The following is a 24,574-nucleotide window of genomic DNA, read 5'->3' as shown; positions in this document are numbered from 1 at the left end:
AAATCAAATCCAAAAAACAACAACAAAATAATAAATTATGGATTGAGGAAATTACTTAAAAATTAGTTAAAAAGGCTGTTGTACAAAATTCAGCATAAGGTAGAGCTATTCAACATCCCTGGTAGCAACACTTTCCAATAATATCTTTATTCAACAACCATTATTATATGTAGGTATCAAGGAAGCAAACTTTTCTCTATCTTGTTCTTGATAGAGAAACAATCTCTTAAATCAATCACTATAATAAGCCATGCCTTTTATGGGATTCCATGCTGTGAAGAGCCCATTGGCTAAATAATTCTACTGATTGTTCTCATATGTCAACATCATCCATTTGCTAGATTTCTTTTTAATGACAAATACAGAATTCCAAGGGCTGGTGGGCTCCAAGGGTGGTGTTGCATCTCCATTAGTTCTTGCATTAGCTATTTTAGTGCTGGCAATTGTTCTTCCTTATAGGCCATTGTTCTATCCAAACAGGTTGGTCAGTCAACTACCTTAGTGAAAGGGCTACTCTTGTTTTGTTAGCAGTGTCTCCTCCATTTACGGTTGAAGAGCCAGTCTCTGCTATGTCCTGTTTATGGACAACTTGGGCAGCTTGTGACTGTTCTTGATAATATTTGATATTTTTTTTGTTTTTTGTTTTTTTTTGTTTTTAGAGACAGGGTTTTTCTGTGTAGCACTGACTGTCCTGGAACTCACTCTGTAGACCAGGCTGGCCTTGAATTCAGAAATTCACCTGCCTCTGCCTCCCAAGTGCTGGGATTACAGGCGTGCTCCACCACCGCCCGACTGATATTTTTTTAACACCTTCCTCAGAAACAACTCTTAGAGCTTGTCTCTTAGGTTGAAGGAATGGTAATCTGCGCCTCTCATTGTTACAACAGATCTCTTTCTATAAAGTCACCGCTATATTAGTCATACATGGCATTAATTTTCCTATTGACCTTCATGCCTTATACATTTAAATCATTTTGTGCTTTTCTTTATCTTGGATAAACTTCCAACCCCTAGAAATTGTATATCTACCTTCTGAAGAGGCTAATTTTGAGGCCAAGGTTGTGGTGGTATTGTTATATCTGCTCCAGTGCCTACCAAATCTTCAGTTTCAGTATTATTTACAAACACCTTTAGTTTTGGCCTCTGATAATTTAGTTTGCCAACTTCTATTGTTTCTTTCTTTCTTTCTTTCTTTCTTTTTTTTTTTTTTTTGGATTTTCAAGATGGTTTTTCTGTGTAGCCCTGGCTGTCCTGGAACTCACTCTGTAGATCAGGCTGGCCTCGAACTCAGAAATCCCCTTGCCTCTGCCTCCCAAGTGTTGGGATTAAAGGCATGCACCGCCACCACCTGGCTCTAATTGTTTCTTGATCTCTCCTGAGTTTTATCGAATCTTCACTGACCTTGATATCTGGTTTAAAGTTTATATCCATAACAGCATACTTTAATTGTTGTGTGGATGAGTATCTCCACTGCTGACTTAAAATGACTGATCTGAATTTAATATTGAAGCCTATAAGAACCACCCACTTCTGGGAGTTTCCTGACAAGAGGTTACATTGTTTGTCCCTTGTTGGTCTACATTCATTAGTCCAGTGTTGGCCTTTGCCACTCCTTTTGCATATCCCAGAAGGATGAGGCCCTTCTTTTGGAACTATTCTGTCTCTGTTTACAACTCTTTTTTAAATGATCTTGCTTACCACTTGCTCTTTGTGTTTTTCCAAAACCTTTTTTGATCACTTATCCTAATAAAGTCATATCATATGAATGAGATCCAATGCCAACTGTATTTCTAATTCATTCTTCTATTGGTGCTGATCTTGTCTTAATGGGCCTGATCACCTATTTGCATTCAGAATTAGCATTTTCAAAAGCTAAAGATTCAATTAGTTCTTTCCTAACTATTGGATCGGATACATTTCTTTCTATAGCTAAAGTCAATCTTTGTAAAAAAAAAAATCAGTGAACATATCTTTTGGTTCTTGCATAATCTGAGTAAATGGTTCAAGTCCTTTTCCTGTTTCTTCACCCTGTCTCAAGCATTTAAAGTTGCTGTGTGACATAAGGCCAAGGCTGTTTCATTATATACAACTTGCATCTGGGCTTCTGCATATGATAGCTGATCTTGAGAAATATTAATACCTCTAGCCTTATTTCTCTGTTCTATCTCCCTAGCCTCTTCTCTCTACCATGAACACTGTAATTGTGTAACAGGCCCTAATATTGTTCTTTCAATGTCTAGGCTCTGCCCATTGAATACTTTAACTGCAAATAGCTGGACCCAGCTCCTCCAGACACAGGTAGCCAAGCTCCACCCTACGGAATAAAAAGCTCAAGTTTCAAGTTTCAGGATTTGCTAGGCAGTGGTGGCTCACGCCTTTAATCCCAATACTTGGGAGGCAGAGGCAGGTGGATTTCTGAGTTCGAGGCCAGCCTGGTTTACAGAGTGAGTTCCAGGACAGCCAGGGCTACACAGAGAAACCCTGTCTCAAAAAACCAAATAAATAAATAAATAAATAAATAAATAAATAAATAAATAAATAAATAAATAAATAAGGTAAATCTGAGAATAGGTCTTCCAGCAGTGCCAGAGATAAAAGCCTAGATAGCACCAGTGTCACCATTTCCGTGTTCTTATTCCCTTTATCCTCATTCATTATCTCATTGTTCTAGCTAAGACTTAAAGCACTGTGTTGAACAGAGTGGAGAGAGCCAGCATCTTTGTCATGTTCCTAATTCTGTTAAAAATGCTTCAAGCTTTTCTCCATGTAGCATGTAGCATGATGATGGCTGTATGTCAAGGATGTTAAAGACTAAATACATACATACATGGATACATACATACATATAAATATTCATATATATTGGATGATGGAACAAAGCTCCAACAGGCAAGCTCCAAGCATTTCACACAATTCTAAACTTTTGAATAAAAAGACAATCAGTCATTTCTACTGATAGATATATTAGCATAATATATTTATCAGCAAATTTTACTAAATCTTAACAGAAAGATGAGGGAAGAAATGAGAATAAGAAATCAATCATCCAGCACTGTGGTGGTGCACGCCTTTAATCCCAGCACTTGGGAGGCAGAGGCAGGCAGATTTCTGAGTTCTAGGCCAGCCTGGTGTACAAAGTGAGTTCCAGGACAGCCAGGGGTACACAGAGAAGCCCTGTCTCAAAAAAAAAAAAAAAAAAAAAAGAAAGAAAGAAAGAAAGAAAGAAAGAAAGAAAGAAAGAAAGAAAAAAAGAAAGAAAAGAAAAAAGAAATCAATCATCGTGAGTCCAGCCTCATTGAGAGTCTTGTCAGCCAGTGCTGCTGTTGTTCTTGTTCCCATAAAAAATCCCTAGCTTGCCGGGCGTGGTGGTGCACGCCTGTAATCCCAGCACTCTGGGAGGCAGAGGCAGGTGGCTTTCTGAGTTCGAGGCCAGCCTGCTCTACAGAGTGAGTTCCAGGACACTCAGGGCTATACAGAGAAACCCTGTCTCGAAAAAACCAAATCCAAAAAACACAAAAAATAAAAAATAAATAGATAAAAGAGTGTGCCTTTCTGAGCTTCAAATTGTTCCTTAAGATTTTTCTACATTAAAGCCAGTAGCAAAAGCATCTTAACTTAGTGTCACTAACAATTTTATTATTCCAAATGCTTTCTAAGTAAGGGTGGTTGGTGGTCATTGATGACCATCCATATTTCTAAGTTCTTTCCCAGAGTGGTGACTGAATCATTCATTCATCTGCTCCAGAAGGATTGCCTGAAAGCGATCAAGTACTATTATTGTGAGGGTCAGAGATGCTGCCCAGTGAGGGGCTGGAAGCTCCCTGCAGTTTTCACACAGCTCTTAGATTAAGAGGGAAGTGAGCTCAGCAAGCAGAGCAGAACTGCACTGCAGCATGAAGTCCTCAGGGCACTTACTCCTCAGAGCCATTCCTGTCTGAGACACCTCATCCAAAGGTTGGGCCACATTCCATGAATTCTAAAGCCGTTTGTCATTGCTCCTGCATAGCCCTTGGCAACTGTGGGCTTGTAATATATTGCCTTTGTTATGTTGAAGTAGGTCACCTGTATCCCTAAATTCTCCAGGACTTTTCTAGTGAAATGATTTGGGATTTTATCAAAGATTTTTCTTTATTCACAGAAATGATCAAGAGGTTTCTATGTCTATTTATGTGGTAGAGTACACGACTACATTCATTGATTTACCTATAATTAATGATCCATGGATCTCTGGATCAAGCTGATATGAACATGGTGAATGATCTTGTAGATGTGTTATTTGTTATGCTCAAGTTGCAGGTACCCAAAGACCACCCAGGAGCCAATGCTGATGTAAAATACATAAGAGTCTTTATTACAAGCTCTTAGCAAGATCTCTCAGACTCTTAACCACCACAGCAGGTCAGAGTTAGAGCACCATGTTTAGGAATGCAGGCTATGTGTTGTGGTTATAGCAAACTTGGGAAATTTCCATATGGGTCAGCAAGTTAATATTTTAAAACCTGCATTTCTGGTGTAATCTGCAGAAATCGAACAGGAGGACCAAAACACCTGACAAACCGGAGGACTTTCTAGTGGTTATCCCCAGTTGCCCCGCCCCACTGTTACTCTCCTCTTTTCAAATTCCTGACCCTCTCTCTACTTCTTCCCCATTTCCTCCCATATCTGACCTGGTCCTCCTTCCCCTCCCTTCTCTCCCTCTTCCCCTCTAGATTCCACGCCCCTCACACTCCCAGTCTGAGTAGGACTGTAGCATCCACACTTAGGTGTGGTCCTCTTTCTTCTTGGGTTTCACATGGTCTGTGAGTTATATCATGGGTATTCTGAGTGTGTGTGTGTGTAGATTTTAAATTACTGCTTCTATCTCAAAGTTCTAGATCTGTTTAAATTATGTATTTTAGGCAGGGCGGTGGTAGCGTATGCCTGTAATCCCAGCACTTGGTGAAAGGATAGAAAATAATACAGCCGAATTCTAATGACCCCAAGAAATTAGTAGTTTAAAATGCTATCTCGCTTTGTTAGAAACTAGGTAAAAGGTCACATTCCAGAGCCCGCCCTTTGTTTAAACCTAGCAGAAAGGCCTTGAATAGGTGATCCTGGCCCCATAGGGTAACTGGAAACGGGCTAAGCTTATCTTCTGTAAACTTACGCCATTACCCCTAAGCAGGAGTTCACGCAGCTGTAGACATTATAGGAAACTAATTGGTCCACTGAGCGCGGGCTCTGATAATTTAAACTGATTGGCCTAAAAACTATGGTGTGGTACAAATCAATTGGCTCGCATTTCGAGGGCTCTCCATGCTAAGAAATGATTGGCTTGTGATTCGCGGGCTCTGTCGTAAACTTATAAAAGCTGTCTCAATTCGGCACTCGTGGTCCATAGTCCTCTGACCCTGCATGGTGCATGGCTATGGAACCCAGAATTCTGGAATAAAGAAATCCTCATGCTATTGCATCGAGACCGTTTCTCTCGAGTGATTTGGGTGTCGCCTTCCAGGGTGTGGGGTGCTGGGGCACCCTCGGTTCTTGGGGTCTTACATTGGGAGGCAGAGGCAGGCTGATTTCTGAGTTTGAGGCCAGCCTGGTCTACAGAGTGAGTTCCAGGACAGTCAAGGCTATACAGAGAGACCTTGTCTTGAAAAAAATAAATTAAAAAAAGTTTAAAAAAATATGTATCTCTTAGTTATGGTAGAAAAAAGGAAGGAAAAAAAAAGAGAGAAAGTCACTCTAAGACCCGAAAAAAACCGAGGGCGCCCCAGCACCACATGCCTCAGAAGCGACACCCATATCACTCGTGAGAAACGGTCTTGATCTAATAACAAGAGGATTTTTATTCCAGAGACTCTGGGGTCCACAGTCTTACACCGCGCAGGGGTGGAAGACTGTGGGACCCTGAGTGCAGAATTGGGACAGCTTTTATAAGTTTACAACAAAGCCCACGAATCACAAACCAATCATTCCTTAGCATCAAGAGCCCGCATAGTGCGATCCAATCGATTTGTACCACTCCATAGTTTTTAGGCCAATCAGTTTAAATTATCGGAGCCCTCTGTGGACCAATTAGTTTCCTATTTTCTTTGAGGTCTATAGCTGTGTAAACTCCTGGGTGGGGGTAATGGCATAAGCAGTTTACAGAAGCAAGATAAGCAGATAATTAGCTCATTTCCAGTTACCTTACAGGGCCAGGATCTCCTAATTAAGGCCTTTTTGCCTAGCTCTTAACAAAGGGCAGTCTCTGGAATGCGACCTTTCACCTAGTTTCTAACAAAGAGCAGACTCTGGAATATGAAGTATTTGGGGCTCCTTAGAAGGCTGGAAGAGCTTCTTTGGAGTGAGAAAGCATTTTAAACTTCTGACTTCTTGGAGTCATTAGAGAGTTAGGCTGTATTTTCTATCCTTTCAACTCCAAAGAATAGAGCAGGCTTTTGAGCACATGTCTTTCCCAGATCACTACCCTATCCACTAATTTTGTATGTTTTCATTTTCAATAATTTCAATGAATTTACTGATGTCTTTTTAAAAAGATAGGGTCTCACATTCCTGACAGGAACAGTTTCCTAAATATATTTGTCCTATTATTTCTAAGATTGGCTCCTTGTGATTGGAGTACATACTGTACATTATTTTTCTCAGTTATTCTCATACATATTTTCTCATATATATTTATGTATATTCTGGTTTGTTTAATGGTGCAGCATAAAGATGTTAACAAAAAATTCCAATAAAGACAATACTTGCCTTAAAGAGTATTTTAAAGCTAAATTTGAATGACCAATGGCTTGGGAAAACATATTTGAGTTACTCCAAAATCCACATACCTATGTGTGTGTGTGTGTGTGTGTGTGTAAAACCTATTTTATTGGGTTCTAATATCTAAGACCATCCACACCTTATTTCACAAGGTAATATGACACAAGGTAATATGGCTATGGACTTGTATTCTGGTTGGTTATGTCAACTTGACTCAAACTAGAAATATCTGGGAAAAGGGAGCTAAACTGAGAAAATGGTTCCATCAAGATTGCCTGTAAGCAGTCTGTAGTACATTTAGTACATTTTTTAATTTATTATTATTATTATTATTATTATTATTGGTTTTTCGAGACAGGGTTTCTCTGTATAACCCTGGCTGTCCTGAAACTCACACTGTAGACCAGGCTGGCCTCAAACTCAGAAATCCGCCTGCCTCTGCCTCCCAAGTGCTGGGATTACAGGTGCGCGCCACCACCGCCCTGTATGTAGTACACCACCTGAAAATGAAGTACATTTTCTTGATTAATGATTGATATGGATGGTTCAGCCCACTGTGAGTGGGGCCATCTCTGGGTGTGTAAGAAATCAGAATTAGTGATCCAGAGAGAACAAGCCAGTAAACAGCATTCCTCCATGGCCTTTACTTCAGTTCTAGCCTCCAGATTCCTGCCCTGCTTGGGTTCTTGCCTTGAATTCCTTAAGAGATGAACTATTACCTAAAAGAGTAAAAAGAAACGAATCCTGTCTTCCCAAGTTGATTTTGATCATAGTGTTTGTAGTGGTTTGAATCAGATTGCTCCAGGGAGTGGCACTATTGGGAGATGTGGCCTTGTGGAAGTAAGTGTGTGGCCTTGTTGGAGGAAATGCATCAGTAAGTAGGCAGGCTTTGAGGGGGGCTTCTAGGACTCAAGCTCCACCCAGTACAGAGAAGCCAGTCTCCGTTTGACTGTCTTCAGAGAAAGTTGTAGAACTCTTGGCTCCTCCAGCGTAATTTCTGCCTGTATGCTGCCATACTTCCTGCCATGATGATAATTAATTGACTGACTCTCCGAAACTGTAAGCCAGTCCCAATTAAATGCTGTCTAAGGGTTGCTTTGGTCCATGGTTTCTCTTCACAGCAATAAAACCTAAGCTAAGACAGTGTTTTACCACAGCAGTAGAAACCCTAACTAAGAGAGAATTGATACCAGGGGTGGAGTATTACTATGACAGTTCTTCCATTTAGTTAGATTGGATTGTGAAAGATTTGGGAACTTTTGTTGAAAAAGTCATCAGGTATTCAAATCTTCACGGGCTATTTTGTGGGAACTTAAAAACAGACTGTTGAAGCACAGACCTTGTAGGCTTGGCTTGTGAAGTTTCAGAGGGAAACAAAGACTCTACCAGGGCTGTTTGTGTAATATTTTATACTGAGAATTTAACGTGTCTGGTCAGCTGGAACAGAATAATCAATCAGCTGTGATTAACAAGAGACAAGCACCACTGAAGTGAAACCTTTGCTTTACTGCTTTAATGGTAAAATTGATGAGGGTTAGCTAGAGCTGAAATATTAGTAGTGATTAAGAAGAGCCTGTATCTCTGAGGTAAAATCTTCCGGGATTATTTCCTCAGTTTCAGCACACAGAAGCTGTGATGCAAGGTGGCCAAAGCTGCATCTTGTTCTGGCAGCCAAACTTGGCAATGTGTAAGATTCAATTAGATGGTGTTGGTTTTGACAGCATGGAGAAGTCATGAAGAGCAGCTGAGGTTAGCACTGTGTGGCAGGGCTGAATGTCCTGAGGAAAGGCCACTGTTGAGGGTGGATCCTCAGTTGCAGTGGATAATCCAGCATATAAGAGATACTAGTACCAGCAAAGTGGTAGTGGCAAATGCCTTTAATCCCTGCACTCAAGAGGCAGAGGCAGGTGGATCTCTGAGTTTGAGGACAGCCTGGTCTACCAAGTCAATTGCAGGACAGCTAGGACACATTGAAAGCCTGTCTTGAAAAACCAAGAGATGGAGAGTGTGGGTCAAATGGACTGTGCCACCAGACAGAAGAACTGGTAAGGATGAGCATGCTTAAACCTTGTGAAACTCAGAATTGAGTACTGCAGGTGTGGGATGAGATTCCTGCTAAAACCTGCTCTGGAACACGTAACCCCACTGAGAAGACAACCAGCAGTCACTTAGGGAAAACACCGGAAGCCCTCCCCATGCTAACAGAGCATCACTACCACCTCAATCTGAACCAACAGGAAGCATCTACTGCTGGGCCCCACCCTACTCCTCAGTGTTTATAAAGTCCCTATCCGCATGAAATAACGTGCACAAGTTATTTCACTAAGAATAGTCTTGAGTGGCTGTTTTACTGAACTGTAACACTTTGAGGGAAGAGTTTTCCTTCCTGAAGCATTCATCGCTGGACCTTAGGCCCGCCTGGCAGGCTGGGCTCACACCCTTGCTGCCCCTGTAGCTACTGCTGCCCTTTCCACTGGCATTAGTCGTGCTACAGCAGCAGGTGAGACCTGGGACCCAGAGTACCTGCCCTATACAGGCTTCCCTTCTGAGAGCTGTTGGTTCAGGGAAAGATGGTGGAGGTGGTGTGTATATGTGTGTATGTGTGGGGGAACTACTATCACGAGACAACCGCGAAGAACAGAGGCAGGTGTAGAGCCAGCCTGAGTCTGCAATACATTCTGTGTGCTATGAATGGCAGTGATAGAGAAATGGAGCCCTATGGAGCTCAGAAAACTATGATGTCAAATTATGGTTTCTTTTCATTCTATTATGACTATTTCCTGATTCTTTCCTCTTGGAGTAAGAAAGTATACAACTTAATTTTGATTTTACAGGAGCACACAGTTGAGGGACTGAATATGTTTTGAGAGATGGAACCCTAAAACTGCATGAGTTTGGGGCTAAAGAGATGGCTCAGTGGTTAGGAGCAATGATTGCTCTTCTAGAAGTCCTGAGTTCAATTCCCAGCAACCATATGATAGCTCACAACTGATGCCCTCCTCTGATCTGTCTGAAGAGAGTGACAGTGTATTCACACACATAAAATAAATCTTAAAAATAAAAAACAAAAAAGACCCGAGTTTCAAAGTTATTTATGTCATATATTATAATATTAGTATTATATGACACCTTAGGGATAACAAATAAAGGAACAGGGTTGAATTATATGTATTTGTGTATCAAGTTGCCAAGGGTCAATTGTCCTGGCTGGGTGTTTTTTTCCTCAACTTGACACAAACTAGAGTTAGGGATCTGAGATGATAATGGATTAAACCTCTGAATGTAAGCCAGCCCCAATTAAATGTTTCCCTTTTATAAGTTTCGATCATGGTGTCTCTTCACAGCATTAGAACATTGACTAAGACAGACTGTAATCTAGGATACTTAAGTCAAACAAGCTTTTTGCTCCCAAAGATGTTTTGATCGTGGTGTTTTATAAGAGCAAAAGAAACCCTAAAACAACGTGTAACACTTTAAACTCTATTCAGTCTTTCAAGTTTTAATTTGTTAATCATTCTTGTAGGAAGTTAACTGTAAGGTGGTATTCAGGAACTTTTGTTCTCAGAAGTTCATGTTTATGTGAAATGAGAAATATGTATACACTGCAGTTGGGGGTCTAGTGGGACAACAGAGTTTGTGTCTTTTGTTTTTTTTCTCTTCTGCTTAGTTGTTCTGTCATTATTAACACTAGGATATTAAAGTGTCTACACATTGTTCTTATATTTTCTATCTCTATCTTCATTTGTCAGTATTTGCTACATATATTTTATGTACATATGCATGTATATTCCTGTGTTACTTTCTTTTGTGGTACTGATATTTTGATTTAATAAAACTGTGGTATTATCATAAAAACATAAATAAATAAGCTATGTCATTAATCACTGACAAATTCAAGAAGGATACACACACACACACACACACACACACACACACAATTTATTTCCCGAGACAGGGTTTTTCAATGTAGCCACTGTCCTGGACCTTGCCTCGAACTTACAGAGATCCAGGACATACTATTTTTAATACCACTCATGTTGGGAAAACATGCAGAAGAATGAAACTGGACCCTTCCTTTATACATTCAGAAATATCAAGTCAAAGTGAATTAGCCACCAAAATTGTGATTATGGCAAACTGGAAAACGTTCTGGAAAACAACCCATGAACTAGATGAAAATTTAGCTTACAAATCAAATATAAAGGTTGCTATCCAAGATATTAAGGAATTCATACAACTTAACAGCAGCAAAATCAGAAACAGGATTCTTATATTTAAGGTTGGAAGACACACCTCCATCTTGTTCCTGGCTTCCTAAAAAAACAGAGTTCGTGAGAAGGGGTTTGGGTCTTTTGACCTACAGAAGCAAGGTCCTCAAGGAGAACGACTGTGCACAAAGGAAGACAAGGCAAGTGTGGACTCTGTTCAAAGACTGGCTTGTGTCTCACTGCATGAGCCCAGGAAAATTACTGCATCAAGAGTGGAAAGACCTTGCCTTTTATACATGTGACCCCTACGGTTTAGTGGTTTCCTCCAGAGAACGGCAGCTTTCCAAAAAAGGGGAGCGCATTCACATCGCTAATCACATCAGGATCGCTTAATCTGCAGGGTTGCCCTAGACCCCAAAACGAGTCTTGACCTGTCACAAAACTGGGGTCATAATACCAGGAGGAAGCAGGTAGGACTAATAATACCTCTGCCTCACCAGAAACACCAGCAGCTAAAAACTGCACGGACAATGGGTAGCGCCAGATGCACCTGGCTCAAGGTGCTTGGGATGAAGGAGCTGAAATTTGGAATCCTGAGCGGGCGGGGCGGGTGCGGAGGACTCTCGTGGACCTTAGGGCTCCGTAGTAGGCAGGGTCTCCGGGAGGTTCTCCCCGGAGCCTGTCCGCGGGTTCCGTCATCACGGAGCGACCTCTGGCCTTGCCATCTCTGACGTATTTCCGGTGCGCTGGAGCTGGCGAGGCACGCTGGGAGGCAGATCTTGACAGTTCGGGTGTGGGCTCTAGGTGCAGGTTTGTGGCACCCGCTGTTGCACTAAGTTTCGGGTCACCCCGCCCGGCGGCTGGGCAGAATGCGGCTGGGCTCCGGGGCCTTCGCTGCCAGCTGCGTAGCGATTGAGGTGATCGGGGTCGCAATATTTATTCGGGGATTCTTCCCAGCTCCTGTTCGTTCCTCTGCCAGACCAGAGCACGGTGCAGAGACCCCAGCGCCCGAACCCGTAGCAGGTATAGCCCTCCCGTCCCGTCCCCTTCTCGATGGTTTCTGCTTTCATTCTGCCCCACCACCGAAACAATTTGTATTGTTTTAGCGTTGTTTGTGTATCATACACCTTTGAGACATTCGCAGCCTTCGGCCCCATGTCGACCTATGTGATAGAGTAAACCCAGAGTAACTCTGGCTTTGCATCTTGATTGCAGCTATTCAGTAATTTGTACCCCTTTTCCTAATAATACTTTCAGTCAATCCCAATTTAGGTTTCCAGTTTTTGACCCATAGGACATAACAGGTGATATTTCTTCAGACCCCCTCCAGTTTTCTACAACTCTCCCCGAGAAGACCTCCCGACCCTCAGTGGTTAGAGCCTCTCTGAATTAGGATCCTACTATCCTCATCAACACAGAAATAAACACCTGTTAACAACTCTGCTACTGTGAAACAGGTCCACATAATCACAGCCACTGGACATGTAAGCCCATAGGTTCAAAGCCTGCAAAACGAGGTTTTAAGCCAAGCTCAGGAAGGCAGAGGTCCCAACGGTATGTCTCTTAGATAGAGGCGTCTCTGTCCTGGACTCTTCACTGTGCTAAGAGTAGTTCACTATACATTCCTGGGATTCCTACTCATTGTTAACATACTGTCCAGCCTAGACAGGAAATGTCCTTCTTGGTAGTCACTTGCAGGCTGGTTACAACCCTTGAAGGAACCTTCACATTTGTCTTGTTTGGATTCTTAGAAAATTAACACAACATTGGTTATTAAAAATGGGCCTTCTTTCAGGCTGAAATAGATTTGATATGTGCTAGAAGAACAAACAAAAGTGACATTGAAGGTAATGGAGTACTAAATAGAGTTTAAATTTTAATTTCCCCTTTTCTAAACACTTCTAGGAGTCAGTTCAAATTGGACCAAGCTGCCACCACCTCTCTTCAATAAAGTGGTTATTCTGCTGATTGATGCTTTAAGAGATGATTTTGTGTTTGGGTCGAAAGGTGTGAAGTATATGCCCTACACAACGTATCTGGTAGAAAAAGGAGCATCTCATAGTTTTGTGGCTGAGGCAAAGCCACCCACAGTTACTATGCCTCGAATCAAGGTAAATTTAACTTGTTTAAATTTTATGAATCATGATTTGGCTCTTTTGAAAGTTTAGAGTGATTATTTAACCTATTTGGAGACCCTATTTTAATAACATGGAAAATATTTCAGTGTTGTCAGTGTTGCTGGGCAGTGGGCTGCTGAAGGAATCCCATAATATAATCATTTTTACCCCTTGCTAAATAGCTGAAGTTCATGGAAAGGAGGAAGTATTTAGAACTTGATTTTCCCGTCTACCATAGTCCAAGAGATATCTTCCTCTTTGTTGGGCTACTGTGTTCCTTCCTCATCAGACTTGAGGGAGCCTTTGGAGATATTCAGTCTAGTTCATCAATTGTATATACAAGAAAATAAACTTGGTCGAGTTAAATCATTTGTTGAAATTATATTATACAAAATGGTCAAACAAATATGAACTGGCCTGAAGAGCTGTTACTTCTACCACATAATTAGTTGTTCAGTCTGGTGAGGGTGGTTCTGAAGTGCATGGTGCTTTACCTAAGAATCATGGCTAAATTAAAAAATAATAATAATTTTAAAAAAAAGAGCTGGAGAGATGGCTCAGTGGTTAAGAGCACTGACTGCTCTTCTAGAGGTCCTGAGTTCAATGTCCAGCAACCACATGGTGGCTCACAATCATCTTTAATTGGATCTGATGCCCTCTTCTGGTGTGTCTGAAGACAGCTACAGTGTACTCATATAAATAAAATAAATTTAAAAAAAAAAGACTAGTTACTGAGCAAGTAATAGGTGTTGATACTGTAATGGATATACATTTGGGGGGAAACTGCTTTCATGGGGGCTTTTAGTCTCTATGGATGTACAAAGGCATTGGACAGAGAAGTATTCAAAGAAACATGTAGTTATGTTGTGATGAGTGCCTGAGGGAAAGAGCATCATATAATTCTGCTGGAGAGACAGAAATGCAGCTGAGGCCATGGAGCACTAAAAGCCTGTCTGAGGAAATGACACTCAAAAAGGCACTATTAGTAGGAGTAGGGGAATGTTGGCAGAAAGGACTGGAAGTGCTGAGATCTGTGTCTGCATTAAATACAACATTTATTTCATTTTATGAGTGTGAGTGTTTTGCCTGCATGCATGTAGGTGCACCACAGAGGGCAGAGAAGAGTATTGTATCCACTGGGACTGGAGTTACAGGCGATTGTGAGCTGAAGCAGGCTTGTCTACAAGAGTGTCAAGTACTTTTAATTACTGAGCAGTCTTTCAAGGCCCTAGAGTTTTTGTTTTTGTTTTTCTCCAAATTCTTTTTTTTAAAAAGATTTATTTATTTATGCATCCACCGTTACTCTCTTCAGATACACCAAAAGAGGGCACCAGACCCCATTGCAGATGGTTGTGAGCCAGCATGTGGTTGTTGGGAATTGAACTCAGGACCTCTAGAAGAGCAGTCAGTGCTCTTAACCACTGAGCCATCTCTCCAGTCCTTTTAAAAATTCTTTTATTTTTAAACCAGTTTTCCAGTGGGTTTCTCTGGTCCAGAATAGTTTAGGGTCAGACAATGATTAGCAAAAGTTCCATTGAGCCTGTCACCCGTTAAGGAATCTACCCAAGGCTCATGTGTGTTGGGGCAATTGACTGTCTAGGTAGTTTTCAAGTCTGACCTGCCTTTCACTGTAATCAGGAACTCCACCGCAGCCAGAAGAACTAGTAGTTTTGGTTATTTCTTAGTCTTTCCAGATTCCCAGAAATACATGCAGGCTTTAAAACTTGTCCATAGTTATGTTCCTTCCCAGAGCCCATTTTTAGATTTCAAGTTGGTTTTTTCACTTGTCACAGCCAACTGTAATGGAGTCATTATCAGGTCAAGTAGAGAAGAAGGAGATAGGAAAACCACAGGGACTGTGTTTCCTTGAGCATGCTTATACAACTTACTACATGATTTTGGTGACAGTTAAAGTTTCAAAGTAAGTACTTTTTAGTTTTTGTTGGTTTTCCATTGCTCTTGGGGTGCAGAGGGAGGTGGTGCCAAGCTCCTCAATTCTGTCCTTCTGGAAGTTTGGTTGATTTAAATTTACATTTTAAAAACTAGCCAGTGATAAGACTCAACATTAGAGCACTCATCTAGCATATGTTTAGCACTGAGTTCAAGTCCTCGAACCTTAAAAATGAAGTTTGCATTCATTTGCCACTGAAAGATTCTTACCAGAATTCTGTAGGCATTGCAAAGATTCCTGTTCTTTTCACCACAAACCTATGGATGTTGATATTTTAGGTGGTGATATAACTCCAAATTACGAAGATTCATTACTATTTCTGTGGCTTATAGGGTCTGTGGTAAAAGTGGGGGAGAATATTGACTCCACTCTATATCAGGAAGATAGGAGGATGTCTCACACCTATCATCTATTATGTGGTGCAATATTGTAGGTGTGATTTGATGTTCCTCTAACTTTCTTGGCCGAGTTCACTTTGAGAACTGTATACAAGTAGAGTTTCTTCTTTAAAAAAAAAACTTAGAGAAAGATATTAGATTTGTTGGATTGTTAGGGTTTGTTTGTTGTACAAGCAATATTTAAAGGGCAGTTTAAATATTATGTAAAACCTTGCCAAAGGGTCTGAATATACAGGTTCATGTTATCAATGTTTATACACATATGTTAGTATTAACTTTGTCAATAAGACATAGCTTCTGAGACTGGCACTGTGTCTATTATTGTCATCTTCTTCACTATCTTACCAATATAAGGATTCCCTGAACCATGTTCATTACATAATCAAATCTTCAATATCGAGTTTGATATATTGGTTCAAAGTCCGTGTCCTATCTTCCTCCCCTCAACTCCCTGCTTGCAGTCCTAGCTTTGACTCTAGTCTCTAGAACAGGGCCTGCTGTAGATTTGTATCCACCTGTTTGACCTCCAACTGATCTTCCTGTCTCTTGTGCTTCACTTTTGGATCTGCAATCTAAGTCTTGACATGTTTCTTTCTACAGGCATTGATGACAGGAAGTCTCCCTGGCTTTGTTGATATCATCAGGAATCTCAATTCTCCTGTGCTCCTAGAAGACAATGTGATAAAACAGGCAAAAGCTGCTGGGAAAAGAATAATCTTTTATGGAGATGAAACATGGGTTAAATTATTCCCAAAGCACTTTGTGGAATATGATGGGACAACATCGTTCTTTGTGTCAGATTATATAGAGGTCTGTCTCTCTCTCTCTCCCTTCCTTATACCCTCTCTCTCTTCCCCTTTCTCCAAACTCTCATGCTGCCTAGGTAAGGATGGAACTTGCTATGTAGCAGAGGCTGTTCTTGAACTCTTTTATACTCATGGCTCCTTTTCCAGAGTGTTGGGATTACAGCCATACACCTCCATGCCTCATTTCAGAGGTCAGTTTCTTAAAAAACAGAAGTATTACACCTTAGGTAGAGTCTGATACTACTACTTAGAAGTGATGCTATTTCCTGTGTGGTATTTTTAATTTATTGAATGGTATGGCAAGATTATAAAATCATTCATTCCTGTAATCAATTGTAAATGGTAGCATAAACCCAGTGCAGGAGCAAACCAAGGTATGCAGACCCAAAAATGCCTAATACTTGGACAGGCATTGAGGGCACAGGCGATCAGGGTGTCAAACAGAGGAAGCCAAGCCATGCATTGAATGGGTGAGGACTCATGGGCAGAAAGGAGGCAACAGAATAAATTTATAAGAGTCCAGTGCATACCCGTGATATGTGAGACAGCTATGCGAAGCCTGGGCCTGTGGCAGAGGAGATAATACATGTGTTATCTGTGTAGCACTACAGTAAGAATCTCAGTTTAATTTGGTGGCTGGGGCCAGTCTTTGAGTGTATGTAATCTGGTATCTTTTCTAGAGTGGTAAACCCTTTCTACAATTCACCAGAGCAGGCACAGTGTGAATTTTCAGCAGTGACAAGTTTTCTCACTGTGATATCAGATGGAAATACTTTTTTTTGTGGTACATGTTTTAGTGGGAAGAAAGTGGGCTTACTGAAGACTCAGGGCTAAGCAGGATACTAGAGCTCTATTAGGAACTATTTATCTGCTTACATTGCCATGATGTTTGCTTCAGAAATAGGAGATGTTATAAATGTTGTTCTATTCTTTACAAGAATAGCCTTTATGTAGGACTGCTACTTCTTTCTAACTATGCTGCATGGTCTTGGCTGGTTGCCTCCCACCTTTTATTCACCCCTTATTTCACCCTTTACCCTTCCTGGTGCTTGTTTAGTTTATTTATTCAGCTTTAGTTAAGACCATCAATGGTCTCTGCTAATTTAAATTATCTATATAATATGTTTGTTCACAAGCTAGAGACATTAAAAAGAATAGGCATAAGAATTTAGTCTAATACTAATATTCATATTTTTAAATCACTTTGAGATTTCTGTTTTAATTTGTTTTTTGTTTTTTCAATATCCATGAGTTACCTAAGATTAATTCCTGATGACCTAGGAAAAATTGGATGCACTGTTTTTATGTACTTCCTCCCTACCTTTGAAGGTGGATAATAATGTCACAAGACATTTGGACAAAGTATTAAAAAGAGGAGACTGGGATGTGTTAATCCTTCACTATCTAGGGCTGGATCACATTGGCCACATTTCTGGGCCCAACAGCCCCCTGATTGGTCATAAACTCAGCGAAATGGACAGTGTGCTGATGAAAATTCACACATCTCTGTTGTCAAAGGTAAGGCTTACTATGGTGCATTGCATGATGATGGAATTCCATGTGGCCAGTATTTCCTAGGACGGATAGAAATGACGGAGAGGGTCCCATGCTCATTATTAGCCAGGCACTCATGCTTTTGCCATGGGTACCTTCCATATCACTGTTCCAGGATGCTACTGTTGGTAGAGTTACATTCTGGCCAGGAAAGAAACATGAGAAATATAGTAAACAATATAAATGTGCCAAAAAGTAGTTGCTATTAAGGAAAAACATGGGCAGGAGGAGCCAGCACCCCTGTTTGGGGGAGGGGTACTATGGTTTTAAATAGTATATTCAGGACCATCTTTTTGGAAAAGTATTCCATGTGAATAGAGACTTGAAGAGAGGGAGTGACAGATACATACTATTTGTGTGGATGTGTGTCAGGTACAAAGCATTGAGGGTCAAGAACCTGCCCAGTACCACTGGAGCAGATATGGTCAAATGGCTGCAGCTCTGGGCAGAGAAGCCCGATGACCTGCCTAGTGCCCTTTCTGGATGGCGTGTGTTACCTTTAAACAGCCTTTAGTGTCTCACAAGACAGGAAACTGAGGCAGGAGGAGTCACGTACCCACAATTCAGAAATGACAGATAACCTGTTGTTAGTGGTCATAAACACAACCCTTGTGTACGCTGAGCTATGCACTGCTCTTGATTAGCTGTTGCATGCACCTATTACATGATTCACTTTGACTCTGTGATATGACTTTAGCTTCACTGAAAGAGATTTAAAGCTTTAAGGTGAAGGTCCTATTTATGGGCTAAAGTGAAGCTCTGCTCTGTTTCCTTTGCAGGACCATATATGTTCTTGTGAGACAAATACAGCTGACAGGTTCCTCTTTACCTTACAGGACCGAGAGACTCTCTTACCCAGTTTGCTGGTTCTCTGTGGTGACCATGGAATGTCTGAGACCGGGAGCCATGGGGCCTCTTCCACAGAGGAAGTGAGCACACCTCTGCTCCTAATCAGCTCTGCATTTGAAAGGAAACCTGGTGAGAATTAGGAATGATTAACATTTTAAACTATAACCTGGTATAAGTGATCACAGACAATGTAAGGTAAAAATTGAAGGGGTAATTGGCAGTCAGGACTTATAAACCCTGATTCTCAAAATTATAAATACTTTTCTGTAAGAATTCTGTTGCAGAACTATTACTAGATCGGTATGGAACTACTTAAAAATTGCCTTGGACTGGTGAGATGGACCAGTGGGTAGGGACACTTAGGGCCAAGTATGACTGCTTGAATTCTATCTCTGGGACCCCTGGTAGAAGGAGAGAAATCACTCTCTCAAGTTGTCCTCTGACCTGGATGGAATGCATGTGTCCATACATATGTACACATGTACAAAGCCCTGGCTGTCCTGGAACTCCCTCCATAGACTGTGCTGGCCTCGAACTCACAGAAATCTGCCTGCCTCTGCCTCCTGAATGCTGGGATTAAAGGCATGTGCCCTCTCTGCCAAGCTTTAATTTTTTTTAATGAAAAATTACCAGCAGCTAATATTTAAATATTTGTAAAAGTGTTCACTATTTAAAAGCCTATGTTGATAGCCAGAGTCAGGGTTTCAGAGAGAGCCATGGACTGACTAGCTGAGGCCCTCTTTCTCAGTCAAACGTAATCCTCTCTTCAACGGATTTACTGGCCTCGCTTATCCCCCTCACAGCTGCATGCCCTCTGCCTTCACAAGACTATTTGTGGGTTTAAGGATAAATATTTAGAATGCAATTAGGAATTATGCTGGTTTAGTAAAATGGAGGTGTTACATTCTCTTAAATCCATGGCCCCACTAACCCTGATTTCCATCTCATTGAATGAGCCTTAAGTCCAATTAGAAAGCTGTTGGTTACCACCAGGATATGAGTACTTTGTACTCTTAGGGCTATCCTGCATCTGGTTCTCATAGGTTGTCATAGTAGTTCATAGGCAGTGCAGTACAGCTGGATAGGACTATTGGCTGCTTTTTTTGGATTTGGTTTTTTCGAGACAGGGTTTCTCTGTATATCCCTGGCTGTCCTGGAACTCACTCTGTAGACCAGGCTGGCCTCGAACTCAGAAATCTGCCTGCCTCTGCCTCCCAGAGTGCTGGGATTACAGGTGTGCCCCGACACCGCCCGGCAATTGGCTGCTTCCTTATTTTGGCGCCCTTGTATATAACTGCCTCTTTGCTCTCACCAAGCCTAGAAGTTCCAGTCTTGACACTTTATTGTTTTTTGTTTCTGAGACAAAAACAGATGAGAAATGGCCTGTTTCCACATTGGAGTGGGTAGACACTCACTCCATCGTAGACAGGGCGAGTGATGGGGTTCCATTCTGGGCTGACACCCCTTAGAGTTGAAGTCTCCTGGAACTTGGAAGTGGAGTGGAGAAATTCATGTGCTATAGATTCTTAAAGTTCTTACAAAAGTTCAGTAGATTTTCATGAATGTGTTTCTTCATTTGATAGATAAACTTAGATAATTCCAAACAGTAAATGGTGGTTGTTGTTTTTTATGAAGTTTGGATTATTTGCTATGTGATTTCATAGACTGCCTTTCAACCTGCTGCTACCTGTCCTGAGTCCTTAGGCCCAGTGGGAACCATAGGTATGGGTCACTCCCAGGGCAAGGGAAGAAAAGTGTTCCTCCTGGACTTCCATGAGGGGAGAGCAGGTATGTTGCTTGGCTGACTCACCACTAAGTAGGACTTGGCCTGTTTCATAAACTTGTTGATCTGCCTTCCAAACCTAAAATGGTGCTTAACAGCATTTTCATCAATATTTGTTTATTAAAGACATAAAAGATTGCTGAAGTAGAGGTGCTGTAGGCCAAATGGAAATGTATGAGTAGTGGAAGAAGAACAGAGTAGTTCTCTGAAATACCTGTAGATGAAAGCCCTTTGTATCCTCTGTATACATTACAAAGCTATAATTATTAAAACAGTTTGTGCTGGCAAGACTGGTCAGGTTCATCAGTGGAGGAAAATAAAGAGGTTAAAAATAGATTCCAGCATACAAGATTTGTTGATAATAGTGGCTTCTCTTGTAAATGAGAAAAAGACAGGACACTCAGTGTATGATGTTAGTATAGTTAGTATGCCCAGATAACCTTCTGGTAAGCAGTGGAGCTGCCTACCGATCTCACTTTCTCACTAATACAGATCCCAGACCCAAGCATCTTAACCTCTTAAAATAATTCTTTATTGTGGAAAATTTCAGACCTATTAAACGTAACCAAACAGTCCCAGGCATAGCACTAGACTGCAGTAGTTATTATTCAGCTATAGCTTGTCTTTGGATTTGGTTTTTTTGAGACAGGGTTTCTCTGTATATCCCTGGCTGTCCTGGAACTCACTCTGTAGACCAGGCTGGCCTCGAACTCAGAAATCTGCCTGTCTCTGCCTCCCAGAGTGCTGGGATTACAGGCGTGCACCACCACTGCCCAGCAGCTATAGCTTGTCGTGTCCCATCTGTGCATACACTCATCTGCCTTGTTACCTAGAATCAGGCTTTTTTTTTTTTTAAAAATGTATTTATTTATTTTATGTATATGAGTAGATTGTAGCTGTCTTCAGACACACCAGAAGGTGGCATCAGATCCCATTACAGTTGTTTGGAAGCCACCATGTGGTTGCTGGGAATTGAACTCAGGTCCTCTGGAAGAGCAATCAGTGCTCTTAACCACTGAGCCATCCCTCCAGCCCCAGACTTTAGAATCACAATAGGCATTTTCTTCACATAATACTGGTTCTGTTACCACATTTCAAAAATGCCATGACTTAATATCATCCAATAATGTTCAGATTTCCAGTGTCTAGCTCTTTAGTTGTCTTTGTTTGTAAGGTGCAAGTAAGATCTATACACTGTGGTATGCCAGTGTGTTTCTTAGATCTCTTTTAACCTATAGGCTCCCAACTCTATTAATTTACCCATTTATTTTGCTGAAAAAAATTAAATTGTTTGTTGAGTCCCCTGTGATCTGGTCCTCCCAGTCTTGTCATGTAACATGCCTGGCCTCTGTGCTAACTCTCGGTCTTCCTGCCTCAGCCTCCTAGTGTTGCCAGTTTTTCTGTATGGTCAGCCTTTTCTATCAGCATATGAAGCTCCTCTAACCAAAACATTCAAGCAGACTCAGAGCACAGAATTCAATCTGGTTTGGTAAACCTGTTCTGATGCTTCTGGGTTGGGGTTGGATGGAGTTGAGGCATCATAGTCTTTATAGATGAGAGAGTTCTCCTAGGTTACTTTTTATCAAACAACCTTTTTAGCAAAGGTTGTTTTGTATACCAGGCCCCTGAACCTTGACTAACACAGCCATTCTTCTTCTAAGGAGCTGGTAGGGCAGATAGCTATGGAAGGCTTGAAGACATGTGGAAAATCAGAGTCTTATCCTTGTCCTAGTCAGTGGTCAGACCTGCCCAGCTGAACCCAGCCTCATACTGCTTTCCTAAGAAAAGATCCCACTATCACTCAGGAACCACTGCTAATACTAACTCATGTTGACTTGACATCACCTAAGTGGCCATCTCCTGACCTCTGTCTACCTACTTGTCATTTCCATGTCCAATGCTACAATCACAATAACTGTAATTTTTAAAATTAGACTCTCTGTCCAGTGTACTATAAGCCACTTAGGGGAAAGTGGCATTCAATACATTTATTGACATAAAAATGAAGGTGGTTTCTGTGTGAATCTACATTTAAGTGGCTTGAAATCATGGTAATTTGACTTAATATTAGCCGTTGTTGCTCAAATTCAAAGAATAATTACCATTTTCTATTTTGTGGAAATCTATTGCTTAAAATGTTTTGCTCTTTTCTAGGGGATATTCGACACCCAAAGCATGTCCAGCAGACTGACTTGGCTGCAACACTAGCAATAGGACTTGGCTTGCCAATTCCTAAAGACAGTGTAGGAAGCCTCTTAGTCCCAGTTATAGAGGGAAAACCGATGAGAGAACAGCTGAGATATTTACATTTAAACACATTACAACTTAGCAAACTATTGCAAGAAAACGTACCATCCTATGAAAAAGGTAAGGTAATTAATTAATAGGTCTAATTTCTATAAGGTCTTCATGATTCCATGTTTTCCAGATATTTGCTGGTGTGCAATTTGTAATGGAATACTTTTTAGTTGTCATTCTAATTATTAATATTATGTTCCAGTTTTCTAACCTCCTTTATTGTCATTATTAGCAACACCCATGAATATAATTAGGCTATTTGAAATCTTAAATATATATCTCGATTCAACAATTATTTACCAAGGTTTTGTTTATGAACAAGGGGTACAGGCTGGGCGTAGTGGTGGTGAGTGCCCTTAATCCCAGCACTCGTGAGGCAGAGGCAGACAGATCTCTGTGAATTCAAGGACAGCCAGAGATGTTGGACAGAGAAACCCTGTCTCAAAAAACCAAAAAACAACACTAACAACAACAGCAAGAACAACAAAAAAAAAACAAGTCAAAAATAATTGGAGATAAGGCATCAAGTAGCTACAGATCTCTATCCTCCCAGAATCTTTCAGGGTGAGGAGAACAAAAGTATTATGATAGATGCCAGAACCCTAGGGAAGATTGGATATAGAAGCATAGATGGGTTGATATACTAAGACAAGCCTGCTTTTAGAGTTAGGAGGGAGCTTTGTAGATTGAGGGGCAGAGGGCACAGGAGATGAGTTCAGACATATCATCAAAGGACTTTTAGGCATCGCATGGGCTTCCAGTTTTGTCTAGGTAACGGAAAACACAGCCGAGTTTCCTGCATTTTTCAAGGCTCTCCCAAGTTCCCTCTGGAATTCTGCCTTATACTGTAGCAGAACAGGCAAGAAGCAGCTAAAGTGTTTTGGTGTGAGGTAAGACAGCGTGTACTCAGCATGGGTGTAAAAATTAGAAAATAGATGTATTTTGTAGTATTTGCTGGCTTCGTGGGATATAAGGCACAAGAAGTCTCAAGAAACAGCTCCAGGTTTAGAGCTAAGTAGTAAAGGAATTGTGGCTGTGCAGTAAGGTAGGCAGGAACTATTACAAGGCAGGCATCTTAGTTATTTTTCTATTTCTGTGGTAAGACATCATGACCAAGGCAGTTTATATAAGAACGAGTTTATTTGGCACTTATAGTTTCCAGAAGCTGAGAATCCATAACCATCATGGCAGGGGACCTGGCTACAGGCAGGTCCTCAATCAGGAGGTCAGGTATGGTGCTAGAGTAGTAACTGAGAGTTTCTACCATGATCTATAAGCCTGAGGCAAAGAGAGCTACCTGGGGATGGCTGGGCTGCTGAAACTTCAGAGCCACCCCCAGTGATGTCCCCTCCAACAAGGCCACACCCCCTAATAATTTCCAAACAATTCTACCAACTAGGGACCAAGTATTCAAATAAATGACCCTGGAGGACCAGGCTCATCCAACCAGTAGGGTAATGAGAGATGGGGGTGAGGAACAGGAAGCTATGAAAAGAGAAGCTCAATAAGGAGAAAGTCAGCCACTCTGTTGGTGCCGTAATTGAGAGCTGTTGGGTCTGAGTGTACAGTCATTAGGGATGGCTGGAGCAGCTCCTGTGTAGTGCTGGGAGACAGCCTGGTTAGACGAGGAACAGGAAAGGGCAACAGAGGATCAGAAAGGGGGACTGCAGTATAAGCAAGTGGTTTTGTCTTCAAGCTGAAGATAGTAGGGGCTATGTCTGTGACAACAGGAATGATTCAGAAGAGTGAACCTCTGTGGAACCCTGTAAAGATCACTTGAGTCACATTTTCTTTCTTCTTTTTTTCTTTCTTTCTTTCTTTTTTTTTTCTTTTTTGGTTTTTCAAGACAGGGTTTCTCTGTAT

General features: G+C 41.2%; 1 protein-coding gene across 6 annotated transcripts in view; it reads left to right on the top strand.

Moving 5' to 3' along the window:
- Positions 1-11,707: 11,707 nt before the first annotated feature.
- The window catches only part of Pigg (phosphatidylinositol glycan anchor biosynthesis class G), a 51,078-nt gene continuing 38,211 nt past the window's right edge, over positions 11,708-24,574 (top strand). For 5 of the 6 annotated variants that reach the window (XR_007980145.1, XM_052198279.1, XM_052198281.1 and 2 more), the window contains exons 1-6: positions 11,708-11,978; positions 12,861-13,066; positions 16,022-16,231; positions 17,557-17,745; positions 18,618-18,759; positions 22,568-22,780. Coding sequence is in view for 5 of the 6 variants with exons in the window: in XM_052198279.1 (XP_052054239.1) it covers positions 11,825-11,978; positions 12,861-13,066; positions 16,022-16,231; positions 17,557-17,745; positions 18,618-18,759; positions 22,568-22,780 (1,114 nt within the window). In the remaining variant the exon portion in view is untranslated. Of the gene's footprint in view, positions 11,979-12,860; positions 13,067-14,905; positions 14,994-16,021; positions 16,232-17,556; positions 17,746-18,617; positions 18,760-22,567; positions 22,781-24,574 lie in introns of those variants that run through there. The other variant, XM_052198283.1, reaches the window with a different exon arrangement.

Source organism: Apodemus sylvaticus, chromosome 11 (genome assembly GCF_947179515.1).
Source record: "Apodemus sylvaticus chromosome 11, mApoSyl1.1, whole genome shotgun sequence".
In the NCBI taxonomy this organism is placed as follows: Eukaryota; Metazoa; Chordata; class Mammalia; order Rodentia; family Muridae; genus Apodemus; species Apodemus sylvaticus.
The sequence above is the reverse complement of the archived record's forward strand: the minus strand, read 5'-3'. Positions and strand labels throughout refer to the sequence as shown.